Raw genomic sequence first — 23161 nt, 5'->3', positions numbered from 1 at the left:
GAAACCCACAGTCCTAGTCTGGCACCATTCTTTATGACTCTCACAGTAAGTAGTAGCAAAAAAAAAAAAAGCAGAGTATAACAAACTCTGTAAATAGGGGTGGGGAAAATTGCTAATGAGCATAAATCTGAAAGGGGTGGTTCACCTTTATAGGAAAACTATACCCCTGAACAATGTAGGTCTCTATAAAAATATATTGTATAAAACAGCTCATATGTAAAACCCTGCTTTATGTAAATAAACCATTTTCATAATAATATACTTTTTTAGTGGGTAATCATAAATAGAAAATTGCCATTTTAAAAAATAAGGGCCGCCTCCTAGGATTCACGGTGCACACAAGCAAACCATACATGTTAGTTCTCATGAGCCAATTAAAAGACAGTTCTGTATTTTGCTTAGGGCAGAGGCACACGGTCAAATTTGGGAAGATTAGTCGCCCGGTGGGGCGACTAATCTCCCCGAACTGCATTCCTGTCGGCTAGAATGAAAATCGCCAGTGGGATGGCAATCGAAGCACTTTGTTTTCCGAAGTTTCCTCGTGAGTCGTGAGGCAACTTCGGGCGACTCCGGAACATGAATCGCTCCGATTGCCATCCTGAGGGCGTTTTATATTGTAGCTGGTGCGAGTCAGATCGGGGAGATTAGTCGCCTCGAAGAAGAGGAGATTTGACGCCAGATGACTAATATCCCCGAATCTGAGCGTGTGTCTCTGCCCTTACAGTAAGGGGCAGATTTATCAAAGGTCGAGGTGAATTTTCGAATGAAAAAAATTCGAATTTCGAGCTATTTTTTGGTGTACTTCAACTTGGGAATAGTCCAAATTCCCTTAGAATTTGAAAAAAATTAGAATACTGTCTCTTTGAAAATTCGCCATCTAAAACATGCCGAATTGCTGTTTAAGCCTAAGGGGGACATCCTAGAACCCATCTGGAGTCAATTGGTGGACTTTGGAAAATCAAAGTTTATTTTTTGGAAAAACTTTGAATCGCATTTGATCGAATGCGCTATTACGATTCGAATTCAGCTGAATACGGACCTATTAGATCGAAAACAGACCTAGTCCACAAAAAAAAAAATCCTTGACTTAATTTCAGTTGGTCTTTCTGAATTCGAATTTCAAAGCCTTGATAACTATGCCCCTTAGAGTTGCAGCATTTCTGGTCAGGTGATCTCTGAGGCAGCACACAGACCATCACGAAATGGGGGTTCAAGGCAAGAGGTATAGAAGGGCAGTATCCTGGTGCAGGGAGCAGGTCTGAGCCCAGTCTGACCCTAAACTTTTAGCATGTTATATATGGTCAGTTCTAAGCAACTTTTCAAATGTTCTTCATTATTTTTTTATATAGTTTTTGAATTGTTTGCCGTCTTCTCACTCTTTGCAGCTTTCAAATGATCCCATATAAAAAAACAAATGCTCTTTAAGACTGCAAACTGATTGTTAGTGCAAGTTTTATTACTCATCTTTCTATTCTGGCTGCTCCTATTCATATTCCAGTCTCTTGTTCAAATCAGTGCATGGTTGTTAGCTTTATTTGACCCTAGCAACCAGATTGTCAAAACTGCAAACTGGAGAGCTACTGAATAAAAAGCTAAAAACCACAAATAATATAAAGTGAAAAATGCAAATCAGAAAAGAATCGTTAATGTAATGAAAAAAACCATGTGGACATCACACTCTCCAACTCCTGCACATGAACTTTATCTAAACGAATGACCCGGGACAAACCAGGAAGAGCACTGTGGTTTGTCCCTGAAGAAGAGCACTTTTTGTGCTAGAAATGTTGGATTTTTGTAATAAAACTTTTTTCTTTATATTAAGTCCCAGTGTGTGCGGTACTCTGTTTCTGTATTTGACCAGCACCCAGGCAGTTAAAGGAACAGTAACACAAAAAAAATGAAAGTGTTTTATAGAAAAGCCAATATAATGTACTGGTGTCCTACACTTGCAAAACCGGTGTATTTATTTCAGAAAAACAATTATATTTTATATAAACAAGCTGCTGTGTAGCCACGGGGGGCTGCCATTCAGGTACAGAATACACAGTAGATAACAGATAAGTTCTGAAAAATTGTGTGCTACAGAGCTTATCTGTTATCTGCTGTGTATCCTGTGCCTTTTCTCCTTTTCAGCTTTGAATGGCTTCCCCCATGGCTACACAGCAGCTTGTGTATATAAACTATAGTTGTGTTTCTGAAGCAAACACACCAGTTTTACCAGTGCAGCACAACGGTATATGATATTTCCATTACTTTAGGATAGACTTTGATGATAGTGTTCCTTTAACTGCCTGGGTGCTGGTCAAATACAGAGACAGAGTACTGTTCTTACAACTGCAGCTATAGTCAGGTGATCCCACTGGTGTCTAATAAAAGGGCAGCCAAGTTTGGGAGTTTTACTTTGAAAGCAGCTAGTAAGTTGCAGGTAAACCTTAGTCCCTTTGTAAAATGTATAATTAAACCATAGAATTCTTAATGAATCAGATGAAAATTGAGCGTAGGACAGGCCAGATATGGGATGACTTTGACGTAGTTGGCCAGCTTTAATATATTGCAATATATGGACAAACAATCCCTGTGTTGTTTAAAGGGTAAGGCATTTTTTAGTAGCAGTATGCACAAAATGTCTCTGTCTTAAATATATTGATAATGGGTTGAGTGCAGAGGAATCTTGTATTTGTCTATATGTATTTTGTGGTCACAGCCTCATTGCACCCCCGTCTAATGGTTTTAAAATTAGTGGTGAGCACAACTTTCCCTTGATATATATATATATATATATATATATATATATATATATGATAGATGATATAAAGATAGATTAGCAAAAGTGTTATATAAACCTCACTTGTTAACCTCAGTATTAGTAATTGGCTTAGAAAAATACATTTACGATTGCATATAACTTATGTAATGTTGCCCTGGAATTCTTTGTTTATGGGCTAAATAATTCCAAATGGAGCTATTTTAATGTTGTTACTTGATGCCACCAGGGATGTATTTTGGGGTTTAAAAACGTAATAATAATAATTATTTCATAAAATGGGATCTGTTATGCAGAATGATTGGGACCTGGGGTTTTCTGGATAAGGGCTCTTTAATTTGGAATTTCCTACCTTAAGTCTGCTGAAAAATCTTTTGAACATTAAATAAACCCAATAGGCTTAATCGATCCCTTAGTTGGGATCAAGTAAACAGCACTGATTTTTTTTTTATTACAGAGAATAAATAAATTCATCAAAGTCTTCCCTAAATTCAGAGCTCTCTAGATAACGGGTTTCTGGATAATGGATCCCATACCTGTATGTCATTTTCTCATTTTATATTCAAAAAAACAGAAGTATCTAACAGGCAAAGCACCTCTGGTCATCAGGGGCCTCACACAGCTGTACAGAAAGGGTTCTTTATTACACCAATGAGACCCACAGCAAGGATGTCACATCTGCAGCCCCCTGATGTTGTTGCACTACATTTACCAGACTCCCCCTATTTCTATGGAGCGGGTGCTGGGAACTGTAATTCAAAACAGCTGTAGATTGGATCAAAGGGTCTCACGCAAAGTGTTTTTCCCTGGGCCATCACTAAGCCATCACCATCACTAAGCACAGCCATGCCAGTAGGTCACATTGATGTAAGTTCTCACCTTGAGTAAGACACATTATCTCTAAGCCTGTCTGAGCCTACAGAGGAGCAAAGCCAACGGGATAAGTGATGATCAGATACACCACACATAGAGATGAGTTAAATGTGCAAGAAATGGCTGGTAGAATAAAGAAGGAAAATCCTTCTTCCATTGTCATTTGCAAAGAGCACAAAACTAATGTATGTGAAACAATGGATTCCAACAGCATGGGTTTTAAAACTGAAAGGCAGAGGTCAGGGCTTTCTGTCCCAAAGTGCAAATCACATGTGGTGCAAAATAACCTATCCTTAAAAGGAAAAGGTCCAATACATGAGTCTCAAAGGCACTTGTGGAAAAAAGGGTGAAGGCCTCCTTAACTAAGACTAGGAAAGGCCCCTTTATCCCTGACCACCTGGTCAAAAGGCACCAAGGGTCTATAGACTCTCCTTCACCTCTCGGCTAGGGACAGTCCCTTTCTCCTGGGTTGGACCAAAGCCTCATCCATTTTTTCTTTCAAGGCTGAAGTCCTTCCCCTAGGTCTGTATGGCAATTCCCTAATTGCCAGATTGCTCCCTCAAAACCAAAGTCACACACAGAAGTGCATAAAAAATAAATAAATAGTGAAAATAATAAAATGTGCTATGATTACAGCCCTGACTATGATCAAAGTTTTAAATTTTTAAATCAGTCAAAATGCCAGGGAAAGAGAAGTGAGTCAAGCATAAAAACATAAAGTGCCTTGTGCTAAAGCACTGTACTAGTGCAACGTGAGCTACCATTGTACAACTTTGGGCACCTTGGGGTGCTAGCCCTTTGGCTAGAGCAGGGGTCCCCAACCTTTTTTACCCGTGAGCCACATTCAAATGTAAAAGGAGTTGGGGAGCAACAAGCATGAAAAAGTCCCTTGGGGTGCCAAATAAGGGCTATGATTGGCTATTTGGTAGCCTTTATGTGGACTGGCAGTCTACATGAGGCTCTGCTTGGCACTCTACTTAGTTTTTATGCAAATAAAACTTGCCTCTAAACCTGGAATTCAAAAACAAGCACCTGGTTCGAGCACACTGAGAGCAACATCCAAGGGGTTAGAGAGCAACATGTTGCTCACGAGCTACTGGTTGGGGATCACTGCCCTAGAGGATCAAAGTAGTCTGTTTTATATGGAGCAGCAGTCACATCCCCCTCCTAAGAACATCCAACACTCGACCTTAGCCAAAAGGCTGATAGGTATTTTTTTTAATTGAAAGTCCAAGGTCAGTTCTTTCAGTCCCTAAGTGCACAAAAAGTGTTCTAAAAAGTTATACTTGATGGATGTCTTTTTTTTTTTTTTTAACCTAACTTACTACGTTATTATAAGTGCAAATCACACATGACCAAAGGGTGAAAAAATGGTCTATCCCTTAAAAGGAATAAGACCCCAATACTCGATTACCACAGGCCAAAATGCACTTGTGAAAAAGGACTCTTTAGGCCCTCCTTTGCCAGAGCTAGGAAGGTCCCCTTTATCGTTGACCCCTGGGACAAAAAGCTCCAAGATGGAAGGGTCTTCAGACTTTCCTTTGCCTCGCTGTCCCTTTCCTCCAGGATTGACCAAAGCTTCCCCCAGGGTTATTCCAAGGATGAAGTCTTGATATCTCATGGCCATACAATCCTCCCCTAGGTCTGTGGGGCAATACCCTAAGTGGCAAATTAAACCGTCTAATCCCACAGGTGAATAAATACACATAAAAGAAAAATAAAAAGTGACATACTAGAAGTACGTAATAAATAAATAGTAAAATAATAAAATGTTTTGTGACTATGGCCCAGGCCAGCAGCCGGAATTATTACATATTTACCTTAAGAGTGCTCATTTTTCATGGTGCATTATCTTTCCCTATCCTTTTAAAAAAAAAAAAATTGCTTACATTCTGGGAATTTTCCATAGGCTTCTTTGTAGTTTACCTCAGATCTTAACCAAAATCATGGCTTGCATTTCTTACTAGCAAAGAATGGAGCTGATAAGAACATGCCCAGCTGCTTCTAGACATTCAGCCATGACAGGCCCACATCTGGTTCCACCTTTGTCTTATAGAAAAGAATAGGCGCATGGAATTACAATAGCTCCCTGTTATTTCCCAAGCATTTGAGTCTTAAAAGGCCTCAGAGGAGACATTATGTTTGTAACCGTATATATGCTAATTCTGGATGTACATTTCCAAAATACCAGGCATGTGGGATAGCCAAGCACAATAGTGTTTTGTTGCAAGCGCACAGCACAAGGCTTTATTGTCAGGAACAAGTGTATAGGGGAGTCCATGAAAGGTGGAAACTTAATGAATTCGCTCAGAATCAGGAAAAAAAAATGAGCCGCCAATAATTCATCTTAGTTGAGACTGTGCTGTGGGTCTATGTACCTTTCCCTGACAGATTACTTTCATTTTTGTATGGAATCAGCAAAAAAACGCTTCCATATCCTGGGCTCTCTCTCCACCCCACAACAATTTCCATTAAGACTGTGTTCTCATTGGAAGCCATACTGTGCCTTTATATGAACTGCATGAGCACCTGCTGCTATAATACCTGGGGCTCCGAATATAAAATCAATAAATGAACAAGCTGGAAGCCACACACATAAAGAGCTTTTTTCCTGCAATTACTTTACCAGTTTAAAGGGTAATATACCTTATTGCTCCATAAGACATATTTCTTTTTTTTCTTGAAGACAATACTGACAACTATAAGGGGCAGTTGGTTTTTATGGGATATTCTTTCTCTGCATATTTGCATTTATACAGTTCTGACTGCCATAGTGCACCCCACTGAGCTATTTTCCACAAACATCAGTCGTGAGGTTTATCAAAGAACAATAGCTTATGACAAATGCTAATATTCAATGAAATAATATTGATATAATCCCGGTTGTGCTTTTATTTCATTTAAAATAATGAAATGTAAACACCACTTATGCAAGGTACAATATAAAAGCAAATGTTGGCTCCTTTCCACTTGCTGGCAGCTTATAAACATTCTTAGCCTTAGTATAAGGAAACTAGGGATGCTCCAAATCAAGGATTCGGTTCGGGATTTTGCCAGGATTCGACTTTCTTCAGCAGGATTCGCATTCGGCCTTTTCCATCGTGAAAGATTCAGCTGAATTGAACAGATTTCTTGTCCTAAAGAGGATGGGTGAGATATAACTAAGAGTCAAGGCTTAGCATTCCCAAAAAAGTTTTAACTTCTATAGAATCATAGAAGTTCTCCAATGGACAGTCTTCTGTTGGTAGCCTCCCTTTCCAATGTAAATGTGTTTTCACCATGGTATACTTATGGACTGTGGAACAGAACACAAATCAGTATATTGTGTTTAGCAACAGGCATCTCAGTGATTGGAACAGGATAACAAGAGTACGGCCCAAGCAAAAGACCTAGATAGAAACCCAACAAAGGGGTCTCAAACTGAGCGGAATGCACATCTCATGTAATGCTCCCTCCAGTAAGTAGATGGTGCTGTAGAGTTTTGTAGAGACTTTTCCATTTGCAAGGAGCTGATAAGCACCATTTGACACCATCAATCCCAAGGTAATAGAACAGGAATAGATGGTAGGTGAGCATGGGTGTTGAGACCATAACAGTTCCCCACATCAGTAACAAATGCTCTGCTTGCCATGAGCCTAAGAAAACAGAAGCATGTTAAGTTTCTTTGGGAAACTAAGGCATGCACTGTTAGCTAGATGATCTGAGTGCTGCAATGCCAAAGGCAGACCTTTTGAAAATTTCTGACATGACAAAACCAGGGTAAGCACTTACTTTCAATAGTTCTGGTCAGGCATAAAATTGTGGTGGAACTGGTGAGATATTTACTGTAGCTACCATGGTGGGAACCTTCAGAAGAATATCTAGGACTCACTGGGAACCTCTGCACAAGGGCAGTAACCCATAATAGCCAGTCAGCAGCTTCAATAAGCAAACTGTGGCTACTGGTTGTTGAGGATCACTGCATCCACACAGATTTTCCCAGGGTTAGTAAAGTAACCTCTCTTCAGTTTTAGTATTGAAGGTACAAATTGAAATAGGAAGAGATTGCAAGAGAATCCCAACCTTCTGGTTTGCATTGTAATTAGAAAAAATATTTTCTACATTATTTTAATGCCTTCACATTTGCACACAGATGCATTAAATGCTTCTATCTCCAGGGCTTTTAAGTCTATAAATCATAAGCCGACTCATACATTGTCCATCCCAGGATAATAAACCACAATTAAAAGCAGGTCGTCTTTGGATCATTCAAAATTCTGCTGACTCTATAACAGGGAGACATTGGTTTTGACCTTGCATGACTATAGAACACATACATTGTATTCTCTACTCAAAAAGGTCAGGCTTTCTGAAACACCAGCCTTTCTTTGATGACTTTGCCCAACGTGGTCTCACCTCAGAGATCCTGCTCTGGTTAGCCTGGTTGAGACCTTGAGGTGTCATCTTTATTTTCCATTGATTGGTAGAAGGGACAAGATAAAATTTTGTTTAAATGGAAGGCATACCATAACACATATTTAAAAAACATAATTTCAGTATGTTTAGTGTATATTTGAGAGGTTGCTCATCCTTGAGAGTATTTATTTGGAACAGGCAAATCAGCTAAGTTGGCCTAGAGGGTGAATGTGACAAATGGTCCAACACTGTAGACCAAAGTTAAAAGTTAAAGACACTTTAAAACAATCTAAACAACCATTAACATAGCTGTGTGAAACCCTTATACACAGCGATCTGCAAATTGTGTAATTCAAAATGCAAACTGCTGCTGCTGCCTAAAGACTTCCAAGACAACTATGAGCTCATGCTACTACCCCATCTGTGCAACCTGTGTTCTGAACAACAGGATTAGTCTAATTTATATATTTATATGTATGGGAAAATTGTACATAATACAGTTATTTGGCTTGTGGGCCAAAGTATCAAACTGGACAAACAATTTGTTAGTTTTATTCTGCCAATCTACACACACACCTCTCATTTGTTACTTGAGTTAGTTTTGCTAATGAGCCAGAGTTTCCAATTTTGCAATCATGCTGAAAAGATTCAACCACCTTTGGCGGGCAAGTGGAAGATGCGTATGTAAAAGACAATCAACTTCTTTGTTTGAGACCAACAAGATTGACGTTATGGAGTGACCAGCCCAATCCCAGGACCTTAATCCAAAAGAAAACGTGTGGGGTGACAAAAATGCTGTTTGTGAGGCAAAAGCAAGACATGCAGAAGAATTATAGAATGTAACAGGTGCCAGAGGTTTGTGGACTCCATACAACACAGATGTGCAGCAGTTCTCAGAAACACTGATTATACAACTGAATATTAGTTCAGGGATTCAAAGGGAAGCAAAATCTTGAAACCTATTTGAGTTTATACAGTGAGTTTGTAAAGAAGAATGCAGACACTGCTATTTTTTTTTGGAAGAGCCTAATATTCCCTTTTACTTCATTTTATTGATTCTTAATTTTTTGATTTGGAGTAGAATGTGCAGTGTTCCCAATGCATTTGCGTATGAAAATAAAAGCTATTATAATGATTGAGCTTTAATGACACTGCTATTTTGAACACAACTGTATATATCCTTCAGGTGTACTGTACAGTGTACAATATGTGCATAATATAGCATTTGTGCAGAATTATCAAAACTAATGCAGATTGTAAGGGTTTTGGAATAGCCACACCTAATGATAAGCAGGTGTTTATTTTTGAATTTCAGGCACTGAGGCAAGTTTTGGTTGGATAAAAACCAGGTGTACCGCCAAAAAGAGCCACCTGTAGGCTGCCAGTTTGCATAGGGGGTTACCAAATAGCCAATCACAGAACTTATTTGGCATACCCATGCTTGTGTAGCTTCCAAACGGTTTTTAAATTTAAATGTGGCTCATGAGTTAAAATAAAAATGGGGGTTTGGGACCCCCATCCTAGAGGAAGCCAGAAAGGCCCAACTATAATGTTAGAGAACCAAATGCATAATGATCAGTGTCTATCCTACCACTGGTATCTGTGTGTAGAACAGCATTGTCTACTGATTGCTTGGAAACTGTTGCTTTAGGAAAAATAATTGTAGGTTCTAAAGTAGAGGCTAGTTAAAAGTGATGGAGGCTGATTTAAGCACAGCCAAGCCTACCTTGTGTGTGTTCACCTGCAAACAAGAATATTTCTAATAAGAATCTGTTTAAAAACATGCACATTGCAACGAGACAAGTTGCTAAAACTATGGGCACATAGGCAGATCTGCTTCACTCAGCCTGCAAAAATACGCAGGCTGACAACAGCCAAAGCCAACAGAATGTGTGGCCAAAGCCTAAAATGCGTACAGCAGATAATCACATTGGCTCATTCCGTATATACAAACATTGGCCACAAAGGGCAAAGATATGCATCCCATATGTGGATGACCAAGTTTTACCAAATATCCATCTAATGAAATGAACCATTAGCCAGGGCCAGTATTCAGTTTTGCCCAACTAAGTTTGGTTTGCTGCCAAGCAATATCATTTTATTACTATAATATTAAGATGGCCTTCTTGTAATTTGGAGCTTTCTAGATAAAAAGTTTCCAGATCCCATACCTCTATAAGTGAACTCATCAATTTAGGACTCTTGCACATTGTCATTTTGCCCTGCACACTATTCTGGAGTCCAGAGCGGATTATACTCCGATGCATGCAAGTGCAGAACACAGATGGAACACATCAAGAATGCAACCTGATCCAGAAGAATGGGCTGCATTTCTTCCTGTGTTCCCTTGCATTGGAACGGCAAAGAGATCCACTGCAGGGAGAAAATTAAAGAACTATACCCTAAAAATTAGTGTGGCTAAAAATGACTTTATATACTCAACTTATTTCACCAGCCTAAAATTTCAGCTTCTCAATAGCAGCAATGATCCAGGGCTACAAACTTGTCAGACCTTGGAAAGTGTCTGCGACACTCATGCTCAGCGGGCTCTAAGAAGCTGTTGAGATGCTAAATTTAGGGATTGTCCCAAATTAAACAGAAAATTGGGTTGGCCTGTGATATAAGCTGATGCTACAGTGCTGAATATTAAAATCTGATGCTAGTGGCACTTTTTTTCTGTGCTGCCACATAATGAGAATCTGAACTACTAATCAGCCTTGTATTGTGCCATTCATATTCAATATATTCAACGTATTGTGTCAGTCCCTAAGCTCAGTAACTGACAGCAGTGAGGCAGCAGAAAAGAAGATGGGGAGCTACTGGGGCATCTTTGGATGCACAGATTTTTTTTCTGATGAAAACAATGTACATTTGTGCCCGACTTCTTTGGTTAAGCTTTAGTTCTCTTAATTAAAACAATAGTAAATAATTTCAGAATAAGCACTATTCATTAAATAGGAGAACACACCCCTGTGAGGTTTAAGGTTTAAGGTTAATGCTGATTTAAAGGCAATGCTATATACACTATATACAGAGCTAGAGGAATGTAAATACCTTCTGTTTTCACATGGTTTTCACTGCATTTGTTGCACAGTAGACTATAATTACCTTCTGTTTTCATTGCATTTCTTGCACAGCAGAATGAAACCTGTTTTCACTGCATTTCTTGCACAGTGTTTTCCTGCTATTAGCCCTCCTCATCCTAACTTCTGCAGTTATAAACCGCCATACACATATAGTAAAACTAGGTTATTATACAATGCCTTCTGAAGTCACACTTAAGTGAAACCAGTACAGGCCAGTGAAGGGTAAAAATCAATAGGTTTAGTGCCTGGTTTCAGAAAACTGGGTCAGTTTTCATTTTATGTTTACTTGGCACAGTTACTGCTGGCAACACAAGCTCCAGTCTACAGGATAACGGTGATTCACCCTTCAGCTGACACCACTGTATTGTTTTATACCTATTAACCAGAGATAAATGACCTACATATTGTGCCTATCAAAGACTTTTTTTTGCCCTTATGTTGCTAAGTGCTCCATATCTCTCTTTGCAAACTCTGTTTCCCAAAGCACTCTGGTTTATGGCGCCTGTTAGAATATATGCTTCTACACGGACAGCAAGAATAGTCGATATTAACATTTCTCTCCTCCCACCATTCTTGTACCCCCTTCATTTACCAGTAAGATCTCCATTGCAGTATCGTGTGCCCGCCCCATACAAGGATTTCAAGAAAATATACAAAAGCCATAATACTGTATTTGCTTCTATTGTGAGTACAAAATATAAAGTGGTGAACACCAGCTCTGAAATTTGGTTTCCCTAGACACTTCTACATTCTCTAATTACATCACTGCATCTCATGGATCACTTTTATTAAAAGCATCATTACTACGTTGGCAGCAATTTACATTTTATCTTACATGATAGCAGTTTCTGAAAGAAAAAAAACAAAAACAATAGACATCACAAAAAAAAAAATCCAAAAAAAAATCCAAAAAAAAATAAAAAGGAAAAAAAAAATCAAACATTTACAAAGTCTTGACTGTAAACTTCAAGGCTAGTTTAGAGTTGAGGTAATGCTGTTTAGCTTTGCGGCTAAAAGTAACAAAGTCCTTTAATTTAAAAAGAAAGACAAAAAAAAAGGGTACCTGATTTTAATTTTATGCTTTTACCAGTGCATTACAAATTCATGAGACGATTCAACTGTAGTTATGTCCTGTAACAACTTCTCAGTGTGTATGTTGTCAAAAAAAGTTCTCTTCACATTCAACAGCTGCCATTTATTGCTGTGTCTCCAGGATGAGACATTCTCTCGACTGTGGAGATTGTCTTGAGTGTGTGTGTGTGTATATATGTGTGTGTGTGTGTGTGTGTGTGTGTCATTTTGTGTATTATGTGTGTGCGCAGTTGCATGGGGTTTCTGTATACAGTCAAGCACATGTAGCTATGATATGTACTTGTAAAAATTTATCTTGACCTTCACAGCAAAGAAAAAAAAAATGATAAATAACTTCATACTTCCTTAAGCAGCCTCACCTTCTATTTGCACAACATGATTAAAATAAATGCTGCTCTCATAATACCAACGGTAAAAAAAGGAGAAAAAAAATACCTACAGAGCATTATGTAGGTTTCCTTAAAAAAAAAAGATTTTTTTTTTTTTCTCGGAAATGCCATCTTCTCCTAGGAATAATAAATAACGCACTGCAAAATACTTAATGACCAAAATACCTTCTGACAAATCCGTGTGACATGGACTTTTTTTTTTCTTGCTACACTATTTTACAGAACAGCTTATAAAAACTATGGACATTTACTGTGAGTGTAAACAGTAGGACTACCACTTGTCAAAAAGTTTAGAACACTTTAACTGTATTTTTTATTTTATTTATCGGTTTCATTGTCCAATTCATCTTCCCCATCTGGGGACTCCCCTTCTTCTCCTTGTGCCGTTTCATCTTCCAAAATAGATGAATCGGCCGTTTTATCCATGCTCTCCTCTGCGTCGCTCGGTTCCTGATTCTCACAGTCGTCAGCAGCCTTTTCTTCGCTAGAGCTAACAGCACTCTGAAGTCCAGCTAGTGATGGGAAACCCGGTAGTGTCAATCCTCCTAAACCAGGCGGTAGAAACATGGATGGGTAGAACAGGCCTGGAGCCATTGTGGAGAGTAGGAAGGGACTGAAGGCCAGCGCATTCGCAGACAATCCAGCTGTGGTAGTAGCAGCACCAACAGATCCAGCTTCAGTAGCAGAAACAGTATCTGTTTTCTCAGAGTCTTTAGCATCCTCTTCAGTTTCTGTCTTCTTCTCATCAGCCTTCGAAGTGCCATCCTCAGTTTCTCCTTGACTGGAAGCTGTAGTGGAATTACTGCTGCCAGCTGCTAAGGGGTTATTCAAAAGTCCACCAAGCCCAAACATGTTCGGCAATCCCGCCATGCCGGGCAGCATTAAAGGCAGCATGGCAGCAGCATTTTTAGAATCACCTCCAGCGGCAGCAGCTGCTGCAAGCCCATGGGGAAACCCCATTAGACCAGCAAGTTGGAGAGACTGCAGATTCTGGAGATTCTGAAGGCTAGCAAGATCCATTCCAGCAAATAAACTATTCATCAGCAATGGGTTGATTCCAGATGTCGAGGCTACAGCAGCAGCAGCTGCAGCTGCTTTGGCAATTTCACTTTTGGGCCTTCTTCCTCTCCTGCTAGCCCCTTCTTCTCTAATTACAGGCCCAGTAAGAAGACGATCAAACATTGAATCCGGTACGAAACCCTGCAAGATGGAAAAAATAATGTAATAAGAAAAGTCTGACCATTTACTATGTAACAGCATGCATTGGATTAAATATGCCACTGCTTTATAGGAGAAGGAAAGGCTTAAATTAAGTAAGCTTTATCAGAAATGTCTATATAAATACACCAGTATTCCCTCAAAGCACTCTGTCAAAAGAAACACTGCATTTCTTTCCTTCTATTGTGTACACATGTATCAGACTTTCTGTTTTCAGCATTAATCTCCAGGGCTAGGTCTTGAGCATGCTCAGTTTGCTCCTATCCGACTCTCTCCTTCACCCCTCCCTGCTGTAATCTGAGCCCAGGTCTATGAGTGAGCAGGGACAGACTTGGGCAGGAAGTGATGTCACACAAAGCCAATATGGCAGCTGTATCCTAAACAAACAGAGTTTCTAGAGCGGTTTACTCAGGAATGGCCAAGCATTCTGCAAAATAAATATAGTGTTATAGCTTGTACTATTGTGGCTAATCTATTGGCAATAAACTGCCTCGGTAGCTTTCCTTTTCCTTTAATATGTAGGCATGGGGCAGTGCTGAAGATGTTGATGTCCTACAATGCCCCATAATCACTTCCATTTTAACAGCTTGGGTATTGGATGATAACATTGATAAACTCAGCAGCGAGTTTGCCCATCCATTGAGTAGAAGTACCACAAACAAGACTACAACATTTATAAACATTTGAAATGATGGGACCATAAAGGAACAAACTATCTAGCGCACTGGCGCACAGAACTACACTATTTAGTAGAAAGTTAAAGCCACTAGGAAAAGACCACCACCCAAGTGGAATCCGTGTTGCATGTTAATGAAATATAAAATAATCCCATTAAATTAGCACCAAATCGCAATACTTAAACGGCAAATATGGCGGTGCTGAAACAAACAAAACAAAAACATGAAACAAGCACTGCTAAACACAAGTCCACTTACAGATTGTTTTACGATATCAGTCCAGTCTGGAGCAACCGCAAATTCTGGATTTTCTTCCAGCCATCGTGGAAGGTCTCTCATAGGTGGTGCCATGGCTCCTCCCATCTGCAAAAAGTCAGTCAATATTTGAATACCGAATAACTCTAGGCTTATGCATGTGCACAAAGGATGCCAATACAAGATTGTTGCAATGTGAGTAAGTCATACACTTAAGGCCCATTCACCCCATATATTTGGTGACACTTATTTTTGTAATGCAGCTATCACTTTTTACAAATATACTGGACAGACAAAAGCTCCAAGATGGGACCTTATATTGTTGTATAATTTGGGACAATACTGTGTGAACAATCCTATAAAGATATATTTAAACTACAGCAGAGCAGATTTTTACTGTAGGTAACTTGTTACGAGTATACAGAAACATTGTATAACGAATATATTGGGGATATAATTCTCAAGCCAAGCAGTGTTAAAACATATCAGTAAATGTGGAAGATTGTCAGCATTATCTTTGCGACTGAACTGGGAAACAAATACTAAAGTAAAAGCAAATAGGACACATACTTTTTTCCCATTGCGTTTGTTCACCACAGGCACCCTTTCATCTCCTGTCAGCGTGTTAATGTCCAATTTGTTTGGATTTCGACATCGGTGTCGCTTCTGTTTAGGCTTTTCAAAGTGAGAGAACAACATATCTGCAGTCTTCTGTATTAAAAAAAAATGTTTTTAATCAAATGTACATTTTCTTTATAGTGAACCTGGCAGCCAGAAGAGCAGATAGGTACATGATTTCCAAGTGACTTATGCAAATATAATACCAATGTCATTCTTCTGCTTAGAATTTCATACCATAATGTCTTAAAATAAGTGTTTTTGACAAACTGCTTTCACATATGAAAAATAACATTCAAAAAGCAGCAAAGAAAACTCAGCCCTGTTATTATTCTGGTTTGCATGTGATGGTTACAGCTTTATGCTCTTGCAAGTACTCCGATACAAGGCCAACATATTTTGAATATATTTAGAAGCAAGTTCTACATTATGCATGCAAACATGGCACCAGTTATTGCTTTACATAGAAATTAAATTTAAATTACTTACTGGTACATAACTTGGCATATCAACAGTGTACGTAGGATGTAACTTTAACCATTCAACTAGATCTTTGTTTTTGGGGGCTTCTTCCCCTGCAAGCCTGGCCCCATCTTCCAGGTTAATGACAGGGATACGGGTCTCCGGCTCCAACTGTCCAGGAGATGGAATGTTTCTAGTTGGCGGTGTTTCTATATCTTCATCATAGGCTTTGGTCACATCAGTCTCATCCTATAATGGAAAGGAAACAGTTCTTTATATTTCATTCCATAGTCCAGTATAAAAAGAGTTTTAGCAAACACAAGTTTTAATATATAATCCGTAAGGAAAAAAAAAAGGAAAAAAAAAAAATTCATTTTTACTACACAGACTATTTTTTTGCACTATATCTACTTCTGTTCAAACATAGGAATATGCAAGTTTTATAGTAGTGTTCCTCAAACTTTCCACTTGAGGAATAGGTAAAGGTCAAGAAGGTACACTATCCTGTCTTTTGTTACCATAGTATATAAGAGGATTAGAAAGGACTAAATATATAAGAAATAAATGACCCGAGATGCAAAATGGTGCACTACACAAATGGATTATGCCAGAAAATGTCAAACTTACATTGGGCAACAAGAATCAGTGAAAATTAATAAAATGAAGACTGTGCTGGTGATAGGGTGATAAAATTTCCACCGGCCAGCTAGCCCGGTAAAATACCGGCCGGGTGGCAACCCTAGCTGGTGAGTAGAAAGGCACATCAAAAATTCTTGCCCCAAGGGCTCACAGTGATTGGCTATCTGGTAGGGATGTATCTCACAAAAATCCATCTAAAAGCTTTGGTTGTGGGCCTATATACTAAATCTCTGCATGGTCCTTTGATCAACTTTCCGGTTATAATGGTGGATTAACCAAAGCTGGGTAACACTTCAGTATAGAGTGAAGTGAATACGTTTTCATAATGAAATGCTAGGCCACAGGAAACACCCTAAATAACATTTTTATTTTTAATTGTGTTCTACTTTGTTTTATCTTACCACAGATGATGAAGTCCTTTTGTTACTCATAAACAAAAGATCTAGGCCTTCAACATTTTTCCTTCTTCCTCTTCGCCTTTTCATGGGAGGTTCTCCATCAATTAAAGAGCCATTGAGCAGATGCCTTGTAGGTGTGCATGAAAGACCTGCCTGCAGTCGCTCCATTTGAGTTTTAAAGGCATCAGAGACTGGGGTGGATGAATTATTTAACAGAAATTGAGAAGTAAGAGATGGAAAACTTGAGGTAGAACTTGTAACCTCCCTGGAGGCATTTGATAAATCTACAACTTTTTCTTGTCCATTTTCTGCTCCCATTTGAGACCCTCTCAGCTGAGCTACCATCTCCATAAGATTCCTTCTCTTGGCAGCGCGCTCTGCCTCAACCTCAATCTTCCTTCTCCTTCGTCTTCGCTGACGTGGCACAGATAAACTCAGTGAAGTTTCCTGAAATTTAAAAAAAAAAAAAGTTTTACGGTTTAGCATGGCGTATCATGTGAACAGAGTATATCTACATTTATTGTCAAAAGTTGAGGCATACCTAGAAAGATTCACTCTTAACTAAAAACCTAAAACTTGTGGGAACCCTTAAATGATGCCGTTTAGCAACAGCAGAAAAGCCACTGGTTGCATATTCAAGCATCTTCTATTAAAGGGTGGTTCACCTTCAAGATAACTTTTAGTAAGTTATAGGATGGCTAATTCTTATACATTTTTCAAAAAGTCTCAATTTTTATAGTTTTTGAATTATTTGCCTTCTTTTAGCTTTGAAATGGGGGTCAATGATCCCAATCGCCCATAAACTGTTGCTGTGAAGCTACTATCTTTGTTATTGTAAAATTTGTTACTTATTCTATTCATGCTACTGGCTGCTGAAATTCCAAGCCGACGAGCAGTTGAACGAAGGTAAACAATAAATTAAATTGCAGATTGTCTCAGAATCTCTCTCTCTACATCATACTAAAAAGTCAATTTAAAAGTGAACATTAAGAATACTTTTAAATATCATATATGTCAAAACTTGGGCGGGGGTGGGGAATGAATGATATACCACTATGTAAACACCAAATGCCTTGTTTTCCTTAAGGACTCAATTCAGTAATAGGTTTTTTTTTTTAAACCAGAGTATCTAATTTCTTTAATGCAATCTTTAAAAATTATTTCTGAGTAATAGTCTAATGACAATGTGACCACAGAAGGCCTCAGGGTCAAAAGAAATATATGCATTTCATAGAGAATATATGTCCATTTGTTTTCAATTAAATAGTTTTGAAATAAAGTGAAATAGAAACAAATAAAGGAAAAGATGATGTTGTCAAAGATTTACCTGGGAGAGTTGCGGTGAAGCACTTATGTCTTCACTGCCGCTATAGTTGCCCTGAGCCACCATGGAGAGCTCAGCAAAGCTTCTCTTTTGCAAGGGGCTGTCCACAGCAGTTGGTGTGTACCCAGGGAGGAGTCCTGGGAAGTCAAACATCTGCCGTCTGTTTACTGGCCACTTTCCTTTCAGCACAGCTTCACAGATGTTGTCTAATCGGTTGATAATTACACGGTCCTATATTAGGAAAGTGGAACAAAACAATTTTGTAAGAAAGTAGCAACATGGAAGGGAGCCATATTACATTGCTAAACTTTTTCTACTGGATTTTTTTGGCATGATAGTCTAGCTTTCTATCTAAAGCCTACACATTAATAAAAGAGACAGTAGCTTTCCAGCAGGAGGTAAAACAAGCCTGTGGTGAGCCTATATGCTGAACTCCTACTGTTTCAGTCTATACCACATTGTTTGGCATAACTACTGCACAAAGAAGCATCTGCTTCCAGTATCTAGTAACCAACATGACTCAGAGCTAATAGGCCAGGCCTAAAACTCTGTCCTAGCAAGTGGTTCCTCATTAGCGTCACTATAAATAAATTTCAGCATTATAAAACTTCACCACATCTAATGAATGTCAATAATCATTCACATCACTTAACTACCAGTGAAGTGTGGATGAACATTAAAGAAACATGCTAACAATACGCTTTTAAATGCAGGAAGGAGAAATGGTTTCAATCTTGGAACTATCTGTATTGGAACAAAAAAGTGCTTTCATTATTATATTTTGCATGGTAAACACAACAAAAAAAAACTGAGATCCACAAGTGGATTGAAGCAGCTGCTTCAAACTGTCTTCTTTTCCACAGGAATAAGCCTATTAATGTTTTGTTTTCATAAGCAGATGGCTGTGTCATGGAGATTACCAAACTCCCCCCTTCTTTTATTGCAAACTAAAGCATAAAAAATACATGTCACATTCTCAAATGGTGTTTTGTTATCCTTTTCTTTCACACTGATGGCAATACTATATCCAAGAAGGTGAATACTTCACACACCTTGGGCCAGAAAGAGAAAGAGAAGGTCCTCTCACGAAGCATATGCAACCCAGATTGGTCTCCATCCTCCAAAAAGAATCCATCTCTGGTTTCATCACGGGCAGTACTCAAGGAAGCATTGCTTTCTTCATCAAAGTTCTTATCCTGAGATGAAATACCCACTGTAAAGACAACACAGGACAGCGAGATGTAAGTGTGACCAGTTACCACGCAAGAGTGGCATTTTTTGGCTCTCTCTAGAGAAGTGGTTTCCATTGGCACAGATCAATCACTTTTGCATTAGCGTAACACAGCCACAATAAGAGGGAAATTAAAAACAATGAAATTGCTTGATGCAAAGTCATATCACCAACAATGGACAAATATGAAAAGTAAATAGAAAGCCTCATTTAGAGAAAAGAAAGGCATGTTTCTTTGAGACAAACAATGTGGATGCAAACATGGAACCTATTATCTGGGATTCGTGAGAGCTGGAGTTTACCAGATCTTTCTGTATTTAGCCACCACCAAAAGGATAGTTTTTCCATGAACATGGATTTGTGCTGGCTTAGTTATCGTCAAGTACAAAGTACTGTCTTAGTAGGTAGACCTACCACTGAACTACCAGTTCAGTGATTAGAGATTGTGCTGAAAGTTTTTTTTTCTTACCTTCTGCCTGGGAGGACTCTTCAGATTTGTCATCATAATCCAACTTTTCATCATCTTCCTCTGAGCCTTTTTCTGAAATGGATTTCGGACCAACTGGAGTCTCTTCTGCCATTTTCATTTCCTCTTTAATAGTGACTGCTTCAGGATCACTTTCCTGTATTATAGACTTTTCAGCAGTGTCTGCTGCTTGTTCTTCTTTAATGCCGGATTCTTCCTTAATTGCAAGATCTTCACCCTTCTCAGTTTTTACCTCCTCGGTTTTTACATCCTCGGTTTTTACCTCCTCGGTTTTTACTTCCTCATTACCTGATCCTTTTACATCTGGATTAGGGGTAGAAGGCATTATAGGTGGAGTGTCACTGTAACCGGGTTCAGGTGGAATTAAAATAGGCAAGTTACTTGGCTGGGAAGACCCTCTGTTCTGAGCAAAACTCCTGTGGGCTTCCAGAAAAGAGAATTCTGGATCATTTAGTATGTGATAATCTGTCCTACTGACACCATGCTTTGCTGCACCAACAAGCAAATCTCTATCATGTTTTCCACAGTCCCACCACTCTGGCAAATCAATACTTGGCTGACATAATTTAAGACGCTCATTCAGTTGAGGGTGATTAAGAACTTGCTCCCTTATTTTCCTTAAAAGCTCAATACGATAGAGAGTTCTTGATGCACGTTCTTCCGTTATAGGCTCAATCATCATAGAGAGATCACAGATATCTGTCCAGAGATAAAAAAAATTTCAGATTCATTTAAGAATGAAAACCATAAGGGCAATAAGCAAACAGTTAGAAGGCGGTCTCAGTTTATAGCATTTTAACACTTACCTTCTTCAGGTTTAGTTCCCATATGACAAACTCTCCTACACATAGCCACAAAGCAGCTAAAGTATTTTTCCAAGCTCTCATCAGATTTTTTATCCAAGCGGGCATAAGCTCTGAACTGATTCCAGTCAAGCTTTTGTTTGGCATGATCAAAAATAACTCCAAACGTAGATACTACACGATAAAAATCTGCCTCTTCTCTCCTTGTCCACCTTCAGAAACAAAAATCATGTTAAGAACACTCATAAGCGTATCCACACTGGTTATAAGTTTTCCATAAACACTACTCATACAGAAAATGGACATGAGCCAAAACTTACTTTTGGCGTTTTTCTGTTATTATTGCTTCTCTTTCAGCTTCCAGGGCTCTTACTTCTTCCCGAGGACGCCGCCTACGGCGATCGATCTTCATTTGTGCATCTTGCCTCATTTGTTGCCTTTTATAACTGCGCTGATAAGCAGTGATGAGGCGTCGAAGGCGGGTGGTTAGGGCTGAAGTGTTGGGCCAGTACAAATGACCTAACTCTGTGCTGCCTTCACCAGATTTTCCTGAAAATACAGGAATATAACAATCAAGTTGTGCATCTCCAGATTAAAACTCCGCTGTATGAAAGTCTAAAGTTGATTTTCAATTCTACATTTATTTAGCTGCATGTCTGCTTTCAGTTTTAGTACAGCTAGTCATTTACATCCAGGAGAAGTCTTTCTCCTGATGTCTCAGTATTAGCATGGATATTCATCAGTAAACAGACAAAAAACCGCCATTGCTTGTAGTTAACAAGTCTCACCTGTAGGGTTCATTTCTAGACATTCTTCTTTATCCTCCATGGGAGAATTAGCAAATTCCTGGTAGAATATATCGAGGAGAGTAATGATTAATGACTGTTAAACTTTGATTGCTCGTTAATACAGTTTTATTAATAAATCACCCATGTCTGAATATTTAAAGGGGATGGCGGCTTTATTTACAAATTGGGTTTATATCACATTATAGAACTGTAGTATAACAGACTAATATCTTGTAGTGCACCAGGAACATGATTTACAGATTATCTTAAAACAACAAAAAGTGGCTAAAAGTGGCTATTCATTTCTTCAAGTGTGAATAAGCAATATTATGCCACTGAAGCAACCCCTCGTATAAACAAAGACTGTCAAAAGCTCCATATTAAATGCATGCCCTTACATCAATGTCATCCTTAAATGGCAGTCTTGCTGGTTTGTATTCTGGATCTTCATCCTCTCTATCAAAGTCACCCCTGGTAATGAAAGAAAAATGTAAAATAAAAATTGGGGGAAAAAAATCTTTATTTAAATATATAATAAATAAATAAATATAGCCTAGATGGTAACCTACCCATCTCCACCATCTGCCAACATATCTGTTCCTCGCTGTTCAGCAGCAATTGCCTTAGCATCCGGCATACCAGCTCTCTCTAGGAAGCACAGAGCAGGGTCGGCCCGAATAGAATTGTATTTTTCGTACCCTACAGAGAAATATTGTGGTTTGTCACTTTCAATGAGGAAGCAAGGTTATAAACACATCGTCTTGGTTCTAGTGTGTGCTGTGCTTTTGTTTCATCTAATCTTTTCAGGACTACAGTAATATGACTAAAGGCAAATCAGCAAAGAAAATAGTTTGACAGTAAAACGTTAAAAAAATAAGATAGATAGATATTTATTTATTTATTTATTAAGAGATTCAGGAACATTCATAGAATAGCGTAAAAAAATATCACTATAAATGCAAAAGAAAATGTACTTTAAAAAGGATGTCATTAATTTGCACGTTACTGGTTTACTGATGAATTTAAGCAGTGCATGTATAGAGCTGCTGGTTTGGAATGGTTACTTTAGTGACCTCTGCTTTAAAAAGACCCACCCCCCCAAGATTCACAGATTGTCTTTTTGGTATAACCAGAGCCTTAACTGCTCCATCCCTCCTCCCCTCACTCACTCAATGAGCATGGGTTAAATGAAAGGCCATCGAACCTGTCTTATTAGGTTTCGTGTGATGTGTGCCAGTAAGATGACACTGTTCCCTCTACGGTTTTAGCAGAGCAGTTTGGCTTTTTTTCTGCATGAACGAACTAGATAGAAAATGGCAGATCCTAACAGTGCACTTTTAGACTGGGCTTGTTTCATCTGAGGCTCCACCATTTCGAGAAAAAAAGAAAAGAAAAGCAGTACATAGACAGAACAGCACAATTCAATTAGGATTTGTACTACAACACACTTCTCCTAACTGCTGTAAAGCCTGAAGCCAAACTGTAATCATGAAAGGTTTTATAAGCCATCATTCTCCCCTTTAGTCAGTCCATGCTGCTGAGAATACGACTGTGACCTCAAGAGAATTAGGATTATAATCAGGAATCGCTCACTGTATATATCATGCCAGCTCTGCATCCCAGAGCCTTTCAAAGTTAACAAGGCTGCATCCCACTCAAGGG

The 23161-nt window shown here is 38.8% G+C and overlaps 1 protein-coding gene and 1 non-coding gene across 5 annotated transcripts in view; both read right to left on the bottom strand.

Annotated features, from left to right (window-relative positions):
• Window positions 1-11769: 11769 nt before the first annotated feature.
• The window catches only part of chd7.S (chromodomain helicase DNA binding protein 7 S homeolog), a 108536-nt gene continuing 97144 nt past the window's right edge, over window positions 11770-23161 (bottom strand). For all 4 annotated transcript variants that reach the window (XM_018223754.2, XM_018223750.2, XM_018223752.2 and 1 more), the window contains exons 26-38: window positions 22069-22198; window positions 21898-21970; window positions 21500-21557; window positions 21032-21260; window positions 20715-20923; window positions 19891-20607; window positions 19243-19403; window positions 18194-18421; window positions 16870-17313; window positions 15857-16078; window positions 15320-15460; window positions 14753-14857; window positions 11770-13799 (exon numbers count right to left, since the gene is read on the bottom strand). In XM_018223754.2, coding sequence (XP_018079243.1) covers window positions 12918-13799; window positions 14753-14857; window positions 15320-15460; window positions 15857-16078; window positions 16870-17313; window positions 18194-18421; window positions 19243-19403; window positions 19891-20607; window positions 20715-20923; window positions 21032-21260; window positions 21500-21557; window positions 21898-21970; window positions 22069-22198 — 3599 coding nt within the window. In that variant the 3' untranslated portion in view covers window positions 11770-12917. The remainder of the gene's footprint in view (window positions 13800-14752; window positions 14858-15319; window positions 15461-15856; window positions 16079-16869; window positions 17314-18193; window positions 18422-19242; window positions 19404-19890; window positions 20608-20714; window positions 20924-21031; window positions 21261-21499; window positions 21558-21897; window positions 21971-22068; window positions 22199-23161) is intronic.
• On the bottom strand, window positions 21369-21459 carry LOC121395302. The gene has a single exon (XR_005962393.1). It is a non-coding gene; the product is annotated as a small nucleolar RNA U6-53/MBII-28 (small nucleolar RNA).

This window comes from Xenopus laevis, chromosome 6S (assembly GCF_017654675.1).
Source record: "Xenopus laevis strain J_2021 chromosome 6S, Xenopus_laevis_v10.1, whole genome shotgun sequence".
In the NCBI taxonomy this organism is placed as follows: Eukaryota; Metazoa; Chordata; class Amphibia; order Anura; family Pipidae; genus Xenopus; species Xenopus laevis.
Note: the sequence above shows the minus strand (reverse complement) of the source record. Positions and strands in the feature narration are given on the sequence as shown.